The sequence below is a fragment of the Limulus polyphemus genome, unplaced genomic scaffold (assembly GCF_000517525.1).
Source record: "Limulus polyphemus unplaced genomic scaffold, Limulus_polyphemus-2.1.2 Scaffold32, whole genome shotgun sequence".
Taxonomy (NCBI): Eukaryota; Metazoa; Arthropoda; class Merostomata; order Xiphosura; family Limulidae; genus Limulus; species Limulus polyphemus.
Genome location: NW_013665642.1, coordinates 452,320 through 472,626, shown reverse-complemented (window position 1 = coordinate 472,626; position 20,307 = coordinate 452,320). Strand labels below are relative to the sequence as shown.

General features: G+C 33.8%; 1 protein-coding gene across 2 annotated transcripts in view; it reads left to right on the top strand.

Annotated features, from left to right (window-relative positions):
• Positions 1-20,307, top strand: part of LOC106460062 (peripheral plasma membrane protein CASK-like) — a 55,937-nt gene that overhangs the window by 24,721 nt on the left and 10,909 nt on the right. The window contains exons 1-5 of one of the 2 annotated variants that reach the window (XM_022387260.1): positions 2,851-3,007; positions 8,288-8,475; positions 11,072-11,150; positions 12,531-12,616; positions 19,672-19,740. In XM_022387260.1, coding sequence (XP_022242968.1) covers positions 8,383-8,475; positions 11,072-11,150; positions 12,531-12,616; positions 19,672-19,740 — 327 coding nt within the window. In that variant the 5' untranslated portion in view covers positions 2,851-3,007; positions 8,288-8,382. Of the gene's footprint in view, positions 1-2,850; positions 3,008-8,287; positions 8,476-11,071; positions 11,151-12,530; positions 12,617-19,671; positions 19,741-20,307 lie in introns of those variants that run through there. The other variant, XM_022387256.1, reaches the window with a different exon arrangement.

The window sequence follows — 20,307 nt, the reverse complement described above, 5'->3', positions numbered from 1 at the left end:
CGTATTTATTTGTAGAATAATAGTAAAAAATACTCAAAATACAGACTAAAATAGTTATTTTAAGGTAAATTCCAGTAAAATTTAACGGTGAATTGCTGTGAATTCAACAGAAGACATCGTGATCTAATTTAAGGTTCCGAACTTATTTTACGATAAAAGGTCTGACAGTTGCCAGTCATTTTAAGGTAAATTAACGGTGCTCTTTTTTTACAGTGTATTCTTACTCTCTGAAAAAATAGTAACATCTCTGAAATCCTCTAATACAATATTTTATAAGAGTTCATATCGATTATTTGGTGTATTTACTCGCCGTCGTTTTGTTAAGAACTCTGACACAATCAAAGTCAAGTTTCGATCAAGAAGCCTCCAAAAAAGAAGAGTGTGAAGAGTATAATCCAAATAATTATAGATTTAGATTTATTAACTTCAGGACGCTTAACAATCAGATATTGTCATTATCGTATTTCGCTCAAGACTCATCTTTTGTTTCTTAGTTTGGATATTTTATCGATCTACTTTTCTCTAAACGTCTATCATGGTGGCACTGTAATTCATTGTTGTGTATTATTTTAGTCTTATGATCCCAGATTTATTTGACGGTAAATTCAATCAATGTTTAGGATAGAAACAGTCCATAGTTTTGTTATATATATTTATAACAAAAAATTAAAACAAAAGATATATATTGTTCATCTTAATGTCTTTTAACTGCACGCCCTACAAACATTTCATATGTTATTGGATATGAATTAACTTGACTGTTATGACTACTCCAAACAGCTGACCTCTCTTCAGTCAGATGACCAAAACATGTTGATGACATAGGTATGATCAGTTGTTTTGGAGTTCAAATTAGTTGTTATTAAAAACTTGAGATTTGTAGAACTAAATTCCAGTTAACTATCCGTTTATTTATTTACATGCTAGACGAGTTGAGAGCTAGCCAAAGCACAGGTTCTCTTCCCGTCGCAACACGTTTGTCAGTGCGTCGTCCAAGTAGCGTTGTACCGTCCCTTATTCCTAACCACAAACAATCAGTAACAAATATTTAACATAGACAATGATTATTTTTGCACAAAACACACAATTTACAATTCAGTCATTAATAAAGCTATTGTTTCTAATATATAACATTGTACTGTATTATTTTTGCTCTATAACGTTCATTAAAAAATAAGTTTTTTTTAAAATTCAACTCCATCAGAAATTTTCTTATTTTTAAGTTCTTTTAGTTTTCAAAAAAAGCGTTTATAATGATTTTTTTCTAATTCCAAATCTTTAATAAGAAAAATATGATCGATTTCTCATTGTTTTATATTAGGCAGAGCGGTTGATTACAACTGAACATCGTGCTGTTTATTGACGAAATTTCTAAAATCGAGTTGCCTTTTTTGGAATATTAAACATGTGCAAGCGTTAATTGATATACATTTGACAAAACACTAAAACTATGGGGAAAGAAAAACATAAAATATGGAGTAAGGTAAAGGTTGCACTTACGGTTTGAGAAAAAAATTCATAAATAACTATTAAATCTTTTCGTAGGCATAATTCTTGTTAGAGAAGAATAGGTATGAGTTGTTGTATGCATAAAAATGTTAGGATTTGGTTTTGGAATATATTCATTTTTTTTTTTTTGCTAATTAAAAACTGAACCAAAGTAGCAGTAACAGATGTAAAAGGGTTCGATAGGGATAATCATGTTTGCGTAAGATTTAATAAAGCAAAGCACTTCCTAATAAAATAAACGTAATAAAGTCTTTATTGTGATAAACATGAATACTGCATAGATTTGTTTAGTGTTGCGCACGTTTTTTTATGGCCTGCACCAGCAAGAAGCGTAGGAGTAAACGACGTTTTTCTCCCTGTGTTAAGGCTCTCATCAGGTCGACGAGTGAGTAAAAATAAAACTGTGGCAGTCATTTAGGGGAGAACCCAGGGATTCTCAAACTGAACCCCTAACCTTCATCCCCGCGGGCATGTGTTACTAAAGAACGGAAAGAAGAAAGAACTCGGAAACATGATTGAGTAAAGAAGCATGAACAAACAAAGAAATTGGAAAAAATTAGACTCCAGGAAAGCTAGATGCACAAAAAATTCAGCTACAGACAGAACTTCAGGCAGACTTTAGAAAAAAGATCTTATCAGAAAAGAAATACGTACAAGGAAGTTTCCAAAGAAATACAGTAATACTGTAAAATACAGAAACAAACTGGAATACATGGAGTATTCTTAAAAATGGAAGAAAACCTTTGATGGAGTTATGATAAGGAGGGGCGGAGACCTGGAGGAATTAAACTGACCCAAGCGAAAATTTTTCTACCGATAAAACAAAATTATCAAAGAATAGGAATCAGAAACAAGGGTAGAATCCAAATCAGGATCAGAAAGGTGATCGATATAGCTTGGGAGTGTGTAGAATACAAGAGGTCTGAATGACAATATCTTGTGAAAAACAAGTAAAATTTCACATGTTCATTAACTCATTATAAACGCGCTGGGTAGTCTGAGAAGACTAGTTTGACCTGAACAGGATATTTTGGTTGTTATTCTTGCATGTTAACTTTATGCTTCCTGACTGTTTGATAGGGAATAACGTTAATAAAACTCGTGACTTTTCCATATTTCGTGGCTGTAACGCGATATAGTGAGTGAGGTTGAAAATTGGCCTCCAGAAGTTTAATACTGTCGACTAGCAGCCAAGGTTGAATCTGCCAATCGTTGTGGGGTGTAGTGGTCTGCTGTATAGTACGTCGTCTTTACGTAAGCGACGCGTAATAGACGTCATCAGCAGGATATCGTGTTTTGTCTACTGAATCATCGAGGAGTCTTCTAGAGCTAAGATCAGGAGGGAAACCACATGTCGTACACTAAAAGGTTTAGGTTTAGAAACTCAAAAATGGGTTGTGCGATGTGCAACAATAAGATGATCTGAGTAAACTGTTTTGTTGGTTTACACACATTTGGCCTGAGCTTGTTTAGCAGTTCTTCTGGAAATATCTATCTGGTGAGGTTTAAAGCGTGATGTCATCATTCTAGTTATGCTTTTTTTGTGGAGAGTATTTTTTGTATCATTCTTTTAGAATTTTGCGCAAAATCACACGAGGATTATCTGCGCATAGTTGTCCATTATTTTGAACTGACAGACTAAACGGAACGCAGCTAGTCAATAACCCACACTGCCAAAGTTTGGGCTATTCTTGTCTTATCTAATAGTAGCATTTAAACGTTACTTTCATAACGCGCCCACGCCCCCAAACCAGATAACATTTTTTTGCGATAATGGATCGCGAACCAATAAGAAAACAACAGAAACAGTGAAGTAAAATGCACTGTTTTGTGTCACACAATGCTGGTTTCGGGTTATATTCTTTAAGAACGGTCCACTACGCAAGCTCATATATGACGTTATAAAGTTTGTTTTTAGTAGACTTAAATATAAGTTTTGACGTAAAAAACGACTTTAAATTAGTTACAGTATTTGTTACTTCAAAGTAAGATGTAAAAGGATTATATACGTTTGTAAAAAATATTTGCTATTTGGTGCCACATTACTGTAAGTTTTAGTTTTAAAGCTAAAGAATAGCTGTCCCCAGTTAATTAAAAACTGTTGATCAAAGACAAGACAGCAACACCCGCGGCTTACACGGCTACCCTTAAACAATTGACCGGATTCAATCTCACTTTTATAACGCGCCCACATCAGAAAGTGCGGAGTTTATTCGGTGACACATCGCAGGCTCGGACTTTGATACGCAGCCCGGTATGCTAGTCACTAAGTCATGCTCGACCTCGTTAGTTTTAGAGAACATTGAAACAAGAGAACCGGATAAAAGCAAGTAAGATAGTGTGAATATAAATATTTAGAAGCTCATTATAATAAAGAAATAGTAAGACAAAAGCTTGCAAAAGAGTTTCACAAAATGAAATACATTCATATGGTTTACTTTATGGTAAAATAAGCAATAAAAACATCAATACTGAACCTGTATAGTGCATCTCAAATCGCAAATTCTCCCGTTGTTGTCAATTAACTATCAATTACTCCTCTTGTAGAAATTGCATGTTTTATCACACAGCCTAAAACATAAAGACATCCCACGTGATTTGCTACTTTTCTTGTATTCTTTATAATCAAGCGAAGATAAAGGCTATTATAATTTAAATATTTCTGTAGTGAAATATTGTAATTGTATCATTTCGCATCAGTAAATTTATTCAATATTGTAACTGGTATTACCAATGGTAATTCAACCAAAGCAAAATAAAAGAGTATTAAAGAAAATCCACGTAATGCTTCTCGGAAAGCACTCCCAAAATTTAAAGTAATTTTGTCGATTTACAGACTGTTAAAAAGTAGTGCCAGTTAATAAAAAGGTTAACTCTCACATTAACCACTCCTAAAGGTAATTTGAATATCAGTAACAATTTCTAAGATATTTGTATTATTAGTTTCGACACTGGAATCTATCCAGCTTTATTCCAATAAGTCTTTTTTTTATTATTAATCCACAACAGAAGTTACTTTTACTAGGGTCGGCAAACTACTGTAGATGTACATATATATTATGTTGTAACGAGTTTCTGTTTACGATTTATTTACTATCTCCTGTACTTTTACTCATTAAAGTTTTCTGTCATTTCTTTACTTATTTTTTTCTTTTTCATACTAATACTGACACTATATGCTACCACTGTTCTGTTTCAATAGTTTACATTGTAATAAATAGCGTTATATGAAGCTTAATAATTAATATTTATCATTATGATATACAGTAGAAGAGAACAAAGGTTTGCTGGACTGTTTTTTTTTTGTATATCCACGAGATATATTAGTGTTTTATATGTTAAGCTGTGAAACTTAAAAAAATAATGACAAACGAGCATGCAGCAATTTATTTTCATGAAATATTTCTTACAAAAATATTCCAACAGCATTTCACAAAGGTTGGTGGTAATTTGTCACTTGTCATAAGGCATTATTACCTACCTAGAATTATGAAGTTTTTTTCAGATACGATATGCAAATTCTAAGATGTTATGTAAAACAATAAATTCTCGAGGCTTAATGGTGTCGAATCACGAAGGGTTTAGTGCAGTCAACATTTGTTTATCTCACCTGAAATCATCCAGTCATTAATTAGTATTTGGGTAGATTTAGCTGAAGAAAATCAGCTTTCGAAAGTTCAAAGGTATCGGTTCTAAATGATCCTTTTGGAGATTGGTTATTGTACTGTCACTACTGAAGACTTGAGATTCTGTAGGAATAAATTGGCTAAACTCAAGACTGTTGACTACTTGAAGTAAGAAATCCCGCAGACTGTTTGCAGAAGTGGGGTTTCACGTGAAGCAGAATATACATAGAAATTTGGTAAAATGGCGCTACATGTTAATAACCTTCATGCTGATATATGAACATCTAAAGTTTCGGGTGACTTAGTAAATGTTTATTATGGATTTGAATGATCGAAATACTTTTGATGACAATAGGTAAAAATGAATGCGAAAAAATCAAATTTCTTTCATCTTACAACCGGCTGAGTCTCTGTTGTTGACTTTAGTTGCTAACTCTATCAAGGAATTGAACTTACTCGTACCTACAACTGAGTGAGTGGTTGACTTTACTTATTAGTTATTTTTATTTATTATTAATAAGAATAAAGCAGCACAATTAGATATATGCGCTGTGCCAACCGCATTGAATTGATACTTTTAGCTAAACCTCCGGGTGATTTATTTGTTATAACTCAGACGATAAGACTGATAAAGCCATCATGATGTCACTTTGTTAGTTTTCGTATATAAAGGCATACATTAAACGCATTGTTTTAAAGTACATTAAGTAAGTGATACGTAATTAATAAAACATAATTACCAGACTGGCTGTATAAGATTTAGGTGTAGCAGGATTTCATTTATTATAATTCCTAAAGCGAGAAAACTTTACTTAATATTGCATTATTCGAACTTTTTATTCATGGCAAAGCTGATAAGTCCTTCTGCCGCCGTTCCCAGTTCTTAACTACGAGCCACAAGAAAAACAGCCAGACAGCACCACGTTACCACTCACCATCCATGCTGAGGGATTGATTTTTACTCATATAACTCATCCACAACTTAAAGGGCAAATATATTTCGTGGTATCGCACGAAATCGAACCCAACTCGTCAGTTCCGAAATCTGGTGTTCTACCACGGCCACTCATGTAATTAAAACGGATTATTGAATGACAAAAGTACGGGTATTATTCTAGTAGCCTGTTTCATTTCATACAACTTAAAGCAGGACAATCAGAACTTTCAAGAATTAAATGTTTGTTACTGTACAAACACGTGTCAAATGTTCGTTGTTGCTGCCTTTGTTTTGTTCATCATCATTAAACTTCGATTCCCGTCTAATGAATCCGTTAATGATGAAATTTTTTCCACCGAAACATATACAGTTTTTAATTGTATAGAGTTTAACTGTATATTTTACTTTTAACTTTATACAATAAATCATTGTGCAATTTTAAATGTTGCAAGCTCTTACTTATTTTATGAAATCTATGCACGAGAATGGTCATATGATATGTTAGAGAGAAGTATCTAGTCAACAATATCCACCGCAACTCTTCAGCTATTCTATTAGAATAGTGTGATTTGGCCATCAATCTTATGATGCACCTATTGCTTCTAATTGGGGAGCGCGATTCTGTGACAACGGAACGTAAACCATGAAAACCCTCGTCCGATCCGAAATATAGGAGTTCGCTAACTTGACTTATTTGATTTCATTAGTAAACACTTCTTCAAAACGCTGCTTTAACTCACCGTTTTCCATTGAAACACATAGACGTAAAAACACTTCTGGAAAAGGTTTGAGAAATTAATACTTGATGTACAATATAATTCTAATGTTGAACCTGGTCTTGTCTGGAGTTGGCATCCTCTTACAGAAGGTTCGCCATCATGGTGTGTCATGTCTTCCTTTCCTGTGCTACTCTGACGCACCCCGTATAGTACAGTTGTACCCATTCACATACGTTTTCATCCAATTACTTCTTGGTCTCTTCCTTTGTCTCTTTCCATTGGTCTTGCCTTCCAATAGTGTTCTCTGTATTGCCTGCTCTCTGACTACATGACCATAATATCTACACTTTGATTGTTTTAATTTATTAAGTAACGTTCTCCTAGCTTTGATCCTTCTAAGGACCTCTTCATTGGTGACTCTGTCTTTGTAAGATATTCTCAGCATTTTTCTGAACATCCACATTTCAAATGTATTGATCTTATCTTCCACATTCTTGTTGATTGTCCACGTTTTACCAGCATATATAAAAGTAGATAGTACATAGCAACTAGCTAGTCTCTTTTGCGTTTCCAATGCTTAGAAGAAAAAATAAAGATATTAAAAAAATCACCCCCAGTAGAGGCTTCCTCGTTTGTTTGTTTGTTCGTGAGATTTTGTACAAAGACACACGTGGGCTATATGTTCTAGCCATTTCTAATTCTGATAGACTAGAGGGATGGCAGCTAGTCACTATCATCTACCGCCAACTTTTGAACTACTCTTGTCAAACCGAAAAGTGGGATTTGATCTTCACTTTTCTAACACACTAACGACCCCAGAGTACGGAACATTTTTTTTTTTGGTGAGTAATGGGACGTGAACCACAAAATCTCAGCTCCACAGGCCGGCGTGTCAACGGCTCGACAGGGCTTCTTCAACTGAACGACAATAGATCTGAAACTTGCCCTTGGTTAACATTTTCCTTAAAAATCACATAAAATCACATCAGCTTTAATAATCTGGAAATATGTAAGAAAAACACATTATAAGCTTCAAATAACAGTTGCCCTGTAAACGTTCCCTGGATATTCGTTAATTTCTATTACCTTATAATAAGTATTCATTTTACTGTAGTCATGATGAGGGTTTGATATAGCAACTACATTTTGGTATATTGTTGCTCTATAAAAGTTACTTTACATATAAAGTGATAATTACATGTGGGCTTAATAAATGTTAATAAATATTAGCGAATTTTACAATCCTTTATATGGGCTGGCTAGCCTGCCGTAGATCCTAGGATTTGTTGTTTGCAACCATTTATGGTCCAACCCCAATATTCGATTACAGTAGCCCAAGAGTTGGTTATGGGTAATATCCCAGTATCCGATATTTAAAAAAGTCTATAAATTCAAAATATGGAGGGTTAGAGCAGATAGTCTTTGTCTAACTTTTCGCGAATATCCTAAAGAAACAAACCATCCTTTATAATAACACTGTTATTTACTTCTTGCAGGTTTTGTTCCAAACACACATGAAGTAATAGCAAAGCAATCGTTTCAAAACCAGTCACCAGTGGGTGTTCATCACCAATTCCTCATTCTTCCTACAATGTCTTTCGCTAATATCAACTCGCTAGATAGAACTGAAATAGAACAAACAACACGTGTGGTGGAGTTTCAGAAGAAGGGAGAAGAAGCTATGGTAAGTTATACTAATCAAAAATATAATTTTACCCCTTTAGGCCCTTTGAAATTTCCTCTAAGTTTTACTAATTATAAAGTTCCTTTCGGTAATGTCCTTTAGGTACAACTAACCTTGCCAACGTCATTATATATAACAACAATGAACTCTATTTTATGTTTTTAATCTAGCCGTTAGTTTTAAACATTAGTTTGGTACGATAATATAAATCGCAGTATAATATAGATCATCTAAAAATCAACATCAGTGAACGTCACGAGAGCAAATAAAAAAAAGAATGGAGGGAACATTTAGTAGAGTGCATACTTCAATCCGCCTGACATTGACCTATGCATGTCATCCTTGAATATTCTTCCATCATGTTCCCTTCTTACTTTATCATGATATTCTCCTTTTTTTAATTCAAAGATTAGTCGAACAGTTTTCAGTGAAGCTTAACAATCGTTACAAAATTACATTATGTAATTTTCGGAAAATACACATGCACATATTTAAAACATATATAACGATGGCATTTTCTATAGATCTATCACTTTCTATAATAATTGCCCAATACAAATATAAAGAATGCAATCAAAACGAGTGAAAATATCTGATTGAAAAAGATACTCTTCAATGACGATTGCTCGTGAAGTAATCGTAGAACATCCAATGAATATTCTCGATTCAGACCTTTTGAAATAACACGAATATAATTCTCACATATTCACTTCTGAAAAACGTTCTTTTTGGTTATAAATTTGAGGCTTGCTTAATAACATATTCTGAACTGTGTTTAACACATTTTTGCTAATATATCTGTATTAAGGATATATATATATATATACATTAGCAAAGTAATATATGTGACAAGCTTACTATGTTTGAAATTATTCTTTGCTTAGGAAACTTTATACTGTACAAGGTGTATCAGACAACTCAGTAAGGAAAAAACTTACTGTTGTAGTTAGAACTGAAGTCATAAAACGTAAAAGGCCGTAGGGCTTGTTTTACACGTATCTTTAAAAAAAAAAAACACGAGGCGGGGTGGGGTAATAAACTACATGTCTAATTTTGCTAAGCGTACACATTTTATACAGAAGGAGCTTAAAGGCATGATTTAGTGCCCAACTAGGACACTTTCATCTTTATTGTTATAAAGTTTTGATATAAGACTATTTTGTTTCACGGGTCAAAAGACAAGACGAAGTTCGATTCATATAGTAATGAATTTATTTACATACATGAACTGCGATGAACATTTCGGTGCACCACCAGGATCGTCTGTATTCCTAAGCTTTTTAATTTAACATACAATAATTTTAAATACTTCAGCGTTCTATTTCCAGAGTAAATGTATTTCTTTGTGACCCGATTGGAAGAAATATTTATATCTTAATTTTATGTTTCCAGAACGAACTTATATATCTGTGACACGATTTGAAGAAATGTTCTGACGATCTTTTTCCAGTGCAAATGTGTTTCTTTGTGACACGATTTGAATAAATATTTTAATGTTTTGTTTCCAAAGCAAATATGTTTCTTAATTACACGTTTGAAGAAATGTTTTTAATGTTCTATTTTCTTTTGTGAAAGAATTTGAAGAAGTGTCTTAATGTTCTATTTCTTGGCGGTTGCAAAATCCCCTGTTCAGATTCATGTTCATTAGTAACATGATGTCGTCTTCTGCAGCCTGAGTTATAGCCAACTTCAGAAGAAACACAACATACAAAGTCATGCTGAATCATTCCGACACAGTTTGGCGATGTTTTTTCAACGTTACATTACTACAACGTCTTTATTTTTTGCACCACAATATGGATCAACTTTCGTAATCTAGACAACTATATTTTTATAGTACCATTTATGAGAAGGTTATCTACGTTCCACCGCAACCAAATGTCTGTATCATATCTGGTCAACACGTTTTCCTCCTGACTTCATCCCTGCTGGCTACTGTTTATGGGGCTTTCAAAAGTTACAAATCTGTCGTCATTAACCCCGCAACCATTTTACATCTGAAATATATCATTGCGGCAGTAGTTCAGACTACTCCTGGGGAGATGTTACACGTTTCAATAATATCCATTAACCAAGAGATGATAGTGCTAATACTGGAAATTACTGTAGTGTCATTTCCAGAAACCAGTAGACGCAGTTGTCAAGATACCTTATGCATGAATGAAAAATACTTTGCCTACATATTACTCGCTCATCCTAAATACTGATTTTATAAACACCTGTATGAATATTTCAAATTGGCTGAGCTTCAGAATGTAAATGTTTCTATGATTATTTTAAATTTGCCGAGTTTCAGAATGTAAATGTTTTTATGATTATTTTAAATTGACTGAGTTTCAGAATATAAATGTTCTTTATGTCTTAATTGTTATTAATATCCAGCGTAGTTTTACTCTGAATCAAAATGACATGATTTATTCCTTAGACAAATTCTCATCTTGCTATTTGGAACAATGAGCTATATATTCCATGAATAGTCGCACTTGGTATTATTAACACCTTTGAAGATTCCTGTAGTGAAACTGCTAGTCCATTAGGCATTAATCCTAATTAGCTAATTTTATTGCACTGTTCTATAGTTATTTTGTATTCGTAGGGAATCACCTTGAAATTGGATGACAACAATCGTTGTATTGTAGCTCGAATTATGCATGGAGGAATGGTTCACAGACAAGGTAAAACGATTCTTTACTTTACAGTAGCACCACCAGTTGTTGTGATTCATTTTTTTTTTATTTTTGCATAATTCGAAAAAATAGAAGTTAACCTTTTTATATTATCTTATTTACGAAACAATTCTAAGATCAAATAATTTAAGCCAATTACGTTTTACCATATTTGATCACAATGAAATGAGTTTGTAAATTAATTGAACTTATCTTGTGCTTTATCAGAATGACCCCATGGCTCTCTCCGCACTTTATGTTGCTAGTGCGTTATAAAAGTGACAGTCAATTCATCAGAGTGGATGGTATGATGCTGCTAACTGGCTGCTTTCCATCTGGTCAGGCCCCCCTGTGGCACAGCGGTATGTCTGCGGACTTACAACGCTAGAATCCGGTTTTCGATGCCCGTGGTGGGCAGAGCACAGATAGCCCATTGTGTAGCTTTGTGCTTAATTACAAACAAACAAACCATCTGGTCAGTAGCTCAAAATTAGGGATGGCGACAAATAGTCTTAGCGCCTTTGCTACAACTACAAATTCCCTTTATTCATCTATATTTTTTAACACACAAGAAATATAACATTGCTAAGAAGTGGACAAATATAAAAACTATCAGTATATTTGTTGAAATTTTTTAGTACAGAGTTGTTCATCAATTCCTTAAATGTTATGATGAGCCACGTTTTTCTGAGGAACAGTGTTTGTATGTTCGATTGGAGCTCACCTGATGTATGATGTAACTGAAGTGAAATAACACTAGGAGACATATTTAATTTAAAAGCTGACACTGGAGTGCATATTGTTTAAAATTGATGAATCGTAATTCATCACACTAGTTAATGACATGTTACCATATGCGTTAAGAGGGATAGTCAGAAGTAAATCAAGTTTGTTAGAAGTAAACCTGCCGAAAACAGGAAGAAACCAAAGGAATTTTTATAATTAGATTGGTGATTTGGAACTATTTTGATACAGTGGGTGGTTCGCGTGTGTGTGTGTGTGTGGTTTGTTGTTAGACACAAGTTGCACAATTGTTATAAGTCCGCAGACATACCGCTGTGCCACTGGGGGGCCTCTTTTCTTGGACCTAATTTTTTATCTTATCTTTTTTTTTAATATTTTGCCTCCAACTACCATATTGTTTTTAAAAGTTAAATATTTTTTATACCGAGTCATTATTTTAGACTGAAATTCATTTCAGCTTGGAGAAATTGTAAACCTCTCGAAATTGGTGTTGGCCACCTGTATGGAAGATACTCTCTTTCCCGTTCCGACGCCTGTGTAAAATATGATTAAAATACCATAAGCAACATATCTTTACACTATCATTTTATTCCGAGTTCCTTGTTGCAAACAAATGACAATACAAATTATTATTGTTCTTTTAAGGTTCTTTACACGTTGGAGATGAAATCCGTGAAATAAACGGAGTTCTTGTAACAAATCAATCAGTAGACATGCTACAGAAAATATTGGTAAGGCAACATTTTTGTATATATTTCATATGAAGATGTAAAATAAATAGATATATATTTTTAGCTATATTTTTCAGAGAAGACAGCTATATAACATATTCTTACCAGTACAGATGTTTGTACATTGCATGAAGATGTTTTATTTGTATGCACAAGATTTCAGTACTTCCACCTTAAAATGTTTTCAGCATTGAATTGATAAACAAAGTTAAAGTGGATTTTACACACGGATATCAAATAGCTGTATACAGTACTCATTTGGAAAGCATATGTAAGTGAATTTGAAAGAAAATGGTAAAGATAACACATATGGCAGAGTTTCAAAAAGTATTGTTGTAATTATTTATATTGTTGACCGGCTTTTGGAGTTATTTTGTAAAAAGAATATACAGGAAATTTTTAATAAGCTTCAACTAATTGCAACAGAAATAAATATAGTATTCAAGATAGTCTGTTTAACATAATACAAGAAAGTCTACCAAAGTCTGATACAGAGAAATTGCCCATATTTGAGTCCAAATATTCCAGAATTAGTTATCATTGTTAATTACAGCTGCGTATAGATAGGGAGAATTCGTGGAGCACTCATCATGGAACTGCTTACAACCAACTCAACATTGTAGTTCTTACGTTCTGAAAGTACACTTGGATGTTCTGCAGTCAGTTTTGCATGTACATCTGATCAACTTCAGAAGAGCAGCTGATATGTTGGCATATCTTTCTGAGCTCGAACCAAATTTGTCTCGCTTGCTACCCATTCCAGGTTTGCTTCTTGCAATATCCATCCCTGCAGTTGAAGGAAGACTCTAAGACTTTGAAGCTTGAAGGATGCTGATGCTGGTGGAACTATTTATGATTGAAAAATGTTCAACTTGCGGTGATCTCTTCTCAGAAACGTATGAATTTCAATTTACGCAGTTCCAGTTTAGCTTCATCTGATGGTATGAACATAAGTGCCTTTTCACCTGCACAGGCGGTTTCATCTGTGGTTGTTTTACTAGAGAAGATTTCTACTTGATCTTTCAAAGTTGGATGTTATTCAAGCTTTCAAATGTCCAAACACCAAAGAAATGAGATTTAATGTCAAAAACAAGCAAAACATAACTTGTTGACCAGGGCTTTTTGTCATTTTGAGAACCTTCCACATTTTTTATGTTTTTTCTTTAAAATTTTGCTATTGGTTTTCTGCTCTACTTAAACAAAATATCTAGGTTGGCATGAAAACAGAGAATTTAAAAAAAGATCCATGTTATCTCCAATTGACACAGTTGGCATTTTCTTGTCAGACTCGATAGGTATCTATGCAATTAGCAGGTTTATGTCTCCACTTTTTCATATCACTGATAACAATTATTTGCAATGCCTTCCACTTGGCTTTATTTCAAACAAATTCCAGAGTGGAGATATGAAAGATGGGTGCTCGGTTTCAGGTCGATCATGGGCAAAAAGATGATAGATGACTACCCAGGGGCCTTCTCCCTAACGCAGTTTGTATTCTTCTGGATAATGAAGGCCTAGGAGTATGCAGCAACCAGGAAATTGTTCACAGAAGATCCATGTTGGATACCGCATTTTTGGCAATGGCACCAATGAGATGTTCATATTCGATAGATTAGAGGACACTATGGACTGCCTTGTAGTAGTAGACATCTACATATCCAGTGCTTAATTTTTGCCAGATCTATTTGGATTTTATATCCAAACCTTGTTTGGTATTTTGTTAATTGGAAGGCAAAAACACTATAGCTAATTTTAAAACTGCTTTGTTCGCAATACCAATTGGTATTTCACTGACATAGTCAACCACTCTACTCCTTCCAGCCCTATTCCACATAGTAATCTCAATAATATTTAAATATGCATATTATAAAACTCGTCCCCCCTCCAACTACCAACAGAGAGGGAACCAGGGTCTTTTCCTAGATATTAAGCATTGTACATATCCCATAGACGCCAAACACTCGATTTTGGTCTTGAGTTGGGGTTTAGCTTTGTCGATGATGGTTCCAGGTATGATTGCTGCAAGGAATCGATTGGAAATTTCGAACCACAGTTATGGTTCATTTGCATGACAACCGTTGTAAACAATAGTGATGTCCCAGAGATGTCGTTTTAAACTTTACATTCTTGCCAACAAAGTACTTGATGAAGATGACTTGCAAAGTTTTGGGAAGAAAATCAGTGTTTTCCTTCACAGAAGGCATTTCCTTGGCATCTGAGTAATATTCTTTTTCAAACACCATTGATCGAATCTCAGCTTTTATTAGTTCACCAGCAGCTTTAACAATGTGCATTTTCTCTGCTTCTGCATCTTGCAGTTTAGAGATGTAATAAAAATTACACAAGCTTTATGAAGCATTTCTTTTAAAAGTCGACACATCCTGTTTTTCATAGAATTCCATGATTATGAGCTAGTCGCCATAGTGTTCCCCAAGCTTCTTTTTCATGTATAATGCAGAGTATACATTATGATTAGAATATTTCTTTTAAAAACAGAAAAAGTAAAAACAAAAACTCTTACATTCTTTTAACAAGATCACAAACAGTTACCTGTTCATCATCGTTTTCATCCAAGTGAGCAGCAGCTTTCATAAATGTTGTCCAACGTTCAGGGTCCTCTGGTCACCCTGTGCTACAATTATGTCTTAGTGGGCCTTCCAGCTTTAGAAACATTGCTTTCATGCAGTAATTGGCACTATATTACTTAAGCTGCAATGATGTACGTACTCAAGTCTTGATTATATAATCACTGACTTTCTATCATTCTGCTCTACACAAACTTTTTTTTTATTCATAATGTTAGAAAAACACATAGGTTCAAGAAGTCTTGATAGAAATGAACAAAAACCCTATAACCCGAGCGCTTTCGAAAGGTGGAACTTTCTTGTTAAGGGCTAAACTGGGAATGGTGTACCAAGGATCTAAAACAAAACATGTTACAAAGAACATATAAAAATACCGAAATCGATAGACAAATTGAAAAGGCTAACAACACTCAGCGGGAAAACATCCTAGATCAGAGCAATACTAAACTTTCAAATATAATTCCTCTTATTATTACCTATCAGTTTAAATTCAGAAACGTTTCACGAATTCTGAAAAAGCATTTTAATCTCCTACAGCTCAACGATCGTCTTAAACAGATATTTCCTGAAGTTCCCGTTGTCTCCTTCCGAAAAAGAACTCTAAAATATATCCTTGTTCACACAAAAGTGAATTATATCTCACCCAAAAATGGTTTTCGTTCATGCAATAAAGCCCGTTGTTAAACCTGCAAGTTCATAAAAACCACTGACTCATTTTCTGACAAGCACAAACAAAGAAACTTTAAAATGTCTGAAGAAATCACTTGTGAAACAAAAAAACACCATTTACCTTATACAGTGTAAAAAATGCAATCACCATTATGTAGGACATACACAAACATATCTTAGAGAACGTTTCAACAACCATAAATCTTCTATTAACACCGAAAAAGGTCTCCCTGTTGCTCAAAACTTTAAACCAACTCGGTCATTCCATTAACGATGTTATTCTCATCGCCACGAAACAGGATTCAAAACTAAAGCGAATAGAGAAATAAAAGAAGCTTATTGGATTGCTAATCTAAACACTGTTCAACCTTTTGGAATTAATCTAGATCCTAGAATCAGTGATCTCTGTTCATTGGTTTCATCTCTGTCAGAAAAATAATTTTTATTCTTTGCATATTTTTTTTCATGTAATGTGAACGCTGAATTTCCTGGAACTTTTTTTCATACCTGTTTTTGTTATAAATTGATTAGCATAACATATCTTTTTCAATCAGTCTCCAGGAGTCACCTTTATTCTACTTAAACACTTAAGTATAGTTATAAATATACATATATTTAGCCATTTCTAAAGTAAAATATCCTAACACCTTTTTCACATACACTCTCGCCATCGGCTACATTGTACCGGAAATTAGACGCTAACAATAGTACATAAAGAAATAGATTAAACATTTCCTGGAAAACCGGATGGCCTTCATGACGTCACTCAACTTCCTTTATATATATCACTCATTCGCTTACACCACCATTCCCAGTTTGCCACTGAAGAAGAAATGTTCACCTTTGGAAAGCGCTCGAGTTATAGGGTTTATATTCATTTCTATCAAACCTTTTGGGTGGTATCTTGGAATTAAGTTTCTTTCCTAACGGGAGTTATATTGTCTTTCATCAATGTTTACAAGTTAGCAACAAAACAAAAAGTTTGTATAGAAACAAAATAGTATCAACTCAGACACGCTTGTAGCTCTTTGTCAAAAATGTCAAAATTCTGCTTGTCTCTTCCTGTAACTGGTACACTGTAGTGAATTTGGGACTGCTTTTACCTTCCAAAAAATCCTAGTGAACAGGTTGTGCAACAGCTGTCTTAACATTATCATCATGTTGTTTGCTAGATTGTTGATGCCAACACTTCCTCCCCTTTCTCCCAGAGTGTGATTACAGCTTCCCAATTATTGAAAGACTTTATGTATACAATACACATTCCTCCATTGTATCAAGGCACTGTAAAAGCAACAAAAATACTATATTTTTACTTGAATCTGGTATTAAGTGTGGTATGTACGAGCATTGTTTCTATTTTTTTTCTTGTGTGTCTGTGTGGATACAAGAAATTTTAAACATTATAAAAAGAGCATTAACTACAATACTAGAAGCAGACAACACAAAAGTAACTTCTCGTGAATATTTATTTGAACAATAATTTTACCATATTACCTGAACAGTCTAAAGCAAATAACATCAGCTGCATTTATACACTGACAATAAACAAAAATGCAAAAAAACGAGGAATTAGACAAATTATCGCCCAAAACGAAATCTTTTTTTTTTTTAGCTAGCGTGGGTTTGCATTACTTTTACAAACAGCGAGATTATTCTAGCTTGTGATTGGATATATCTTCCAAGATTTGGTGAGTTTTTAAAGCTAATGCCATCCATCATTAGTAACTTAGAATCTATTAGCAATCCCTCGTAGCCTGGGATGATAGTCTTCCATGATGATCTTATCTGGCTGATGAGGCCAATCCGGGATCGACAGGCTCTGTTGCAGTTTGGGAATGTGTTTAGAACCACTATAATAATAATAAGAAATATACATGCAACGCATGTTAGTACATACTTCAAGGTACAAGGTGTGTGTGTTTTTGATTTAAAGTGGTACTTGTAGGTCAAACTGATATTCCAAAAAGTTGCTCTGATGGAAATATCCGCGAATAACTGAACGTTCGACCCAGTGATTTATATAAACTTCCCGAGTAAAAGCATTGGACTAAGTTTTTGAAGTTAGGGTGGAAGTAAGAGAATCTGGACACTTTAAGTAAAATTAATAAAATCTTTATTTATTACAACACAAGAGCACTGAAAACTGAGCGCGTACCCACGTGCGACGATAGATACTCTAAGTTATGCAATTGTTAGCCCTGAAGTTTTCCTTCTCGCAAGATATTTTACCTCGACATTAAAATGCTGAAGAAACTTCAAGAGGTTTTCTTTCCGCAAACTGGGAGCACAAATAATACAAAGAAAACGCCTGGATTTCAAACATCAGCTTGCTTGCTTTGTCCAGCAGATAGCGTCCCCTTCTGACCTCTGATTACCGTCAGAATTGGTTACCTATCATGTTTAGTTGACATCAGACCTCGGCCAGCAAAGGATATTCCAGTTCTAAGTATTTTTTATCTAAGCTCAGAATACACTGAAATATCCTTTCGGGCATAAAACATCATCTAAGTTCTAACAAAGGACTGAGGTGCTAGAACAAAATAATACTATACATCTTGAACCACATGTTGCCGCCATGACAGCGCGGAAGCTAAATGGTTAATAATTTAAAAAATCATACTCCTTTAGATGGTATGATAACATAGTATGCCTGCATACCACATAGAAAAACATTTTTGATTGTCACTATGACTTTCTGTTGTGCAGATTCTGGTAGACTTTTAAATTGTTTAATTGAGTAATTTCCGTTTTTCAAACGTCGGTAGAATTTTTACAATGTTTATGTAAGTTACATTGTGTAGACTCTGATAGAGTTTTTACGTTGTTTTAGTAATTTTTGTTGCAGTGAATTCAAGTTCAAGTCATAGAGTAATTAATCTCTAGTGGAGAGTTCAGTGCACCTAACGATAAAGAAAATGTTATATTTCTTCAACATTAAGGTTCATAAAACCAATATTCACAGCTTTGAACTATCTAATTGACTAATCAGCTAACAGTAATAGGTATAAACTGACTAAATTATGAACTGATAACTCATTACCTGACTTACAAAATCGTTAACTTACTCTAGACCAATGGTTCTCAACTTGTGATCTGCTGAAAAGCATTATAAAGGGAGTCTACGCCAGTAAAGATCGATTTTCCAAATTATGATTTAAAAAAAAAATCTACTGTGAAGGTAATATTTTATTTGAAAATGTCATTAACTTACATACTTATGTATGATAACATCGTTTTTATACACCACAGAATTAGTTTCCGTAGGTGAACTTATCTGAGTATGGAGGATCAGAGAAATTATTTTTCATTCTTTAAGAGGTTTATGAGGGAGGAAATTGTTGTGAACCATTGATGTAGCTTAAATCTCTTTTTATATGTGGCTAACAATATTTCCTAAACATTGGAGAGAATTACTTCATGTGACGTTAAACTTCCTTCCGTCTAAACAACAATAAAGATTTACAGAAAAATCTAGATTAAGAACAAGGGGTACAACAGTTTACCATGTGTGTGTGTTTTTATCTGGTAAACAGTGAATTAGAGGCTTTGAACAATTACACTATATATATATGTACTACTTTCACGTAATAATAAAATTGCCTAATTATGTGACTAAGTATTCTAATAAATATATATTTTAAGTCTAATAATTGTATATTAGTCGTAATAACTCAATATAGCAGCGAGGTTCTTATAAACCACAAAACTGCTTAGAGTAACAGCTTAAAAACAGTATTACATTCTATAATGAGATAACTTTTTATAGCACTGATTTTTTACGATTTGTTTTTAACCTTCCAGAGGGAAATTCAAGGTAGTGTCACTTTCAGAATAATCCCAAGCTTCAGAAATGCCCCACCACCTTGTGAGGTAAATGAAATTAATGAAATTAAACTGATTACGCTTTAAGTTTTAAATTACAATGTGTTTTCTTTATTCTACTAAAAATTAATTTTGATGAAAGAACACATACATCATTAGTTTTGACATTATCGATATGATTAAATAAAACAAAGCAGCTAACAAATTGTTTGAGTTAGGCAAACATAAAATTATAGTATTTAAAATAAGAGTTCCAGTTAAAATTTTAACTATCTGAATGATATTAGTGACTTACGTCAAAATATTAGGGGTGACTGCCTTCCCACAACTGACTACAAACAGCGAAAGACGGTAGGAGTTGAGACGTTGCAGGTCAAAGCACTCAACCCTTAACCCCTAATTTGATCTTCCGTAACGGTCATTTTTGTGATCACTCACGATCTAAAGATTTAATTATTGACGATTCATAAATATCTCTGCTAAAGCGAAAATAGCATAAGTAAAAAATGAAGTGTTTCGTAATTTATATTTCAGTTGTAAATTCATAACAATTACTGAATTCATAGTTAAGAAAATAACAGGTGTTGTTTATGAACTTTAATACATAAAGTATTT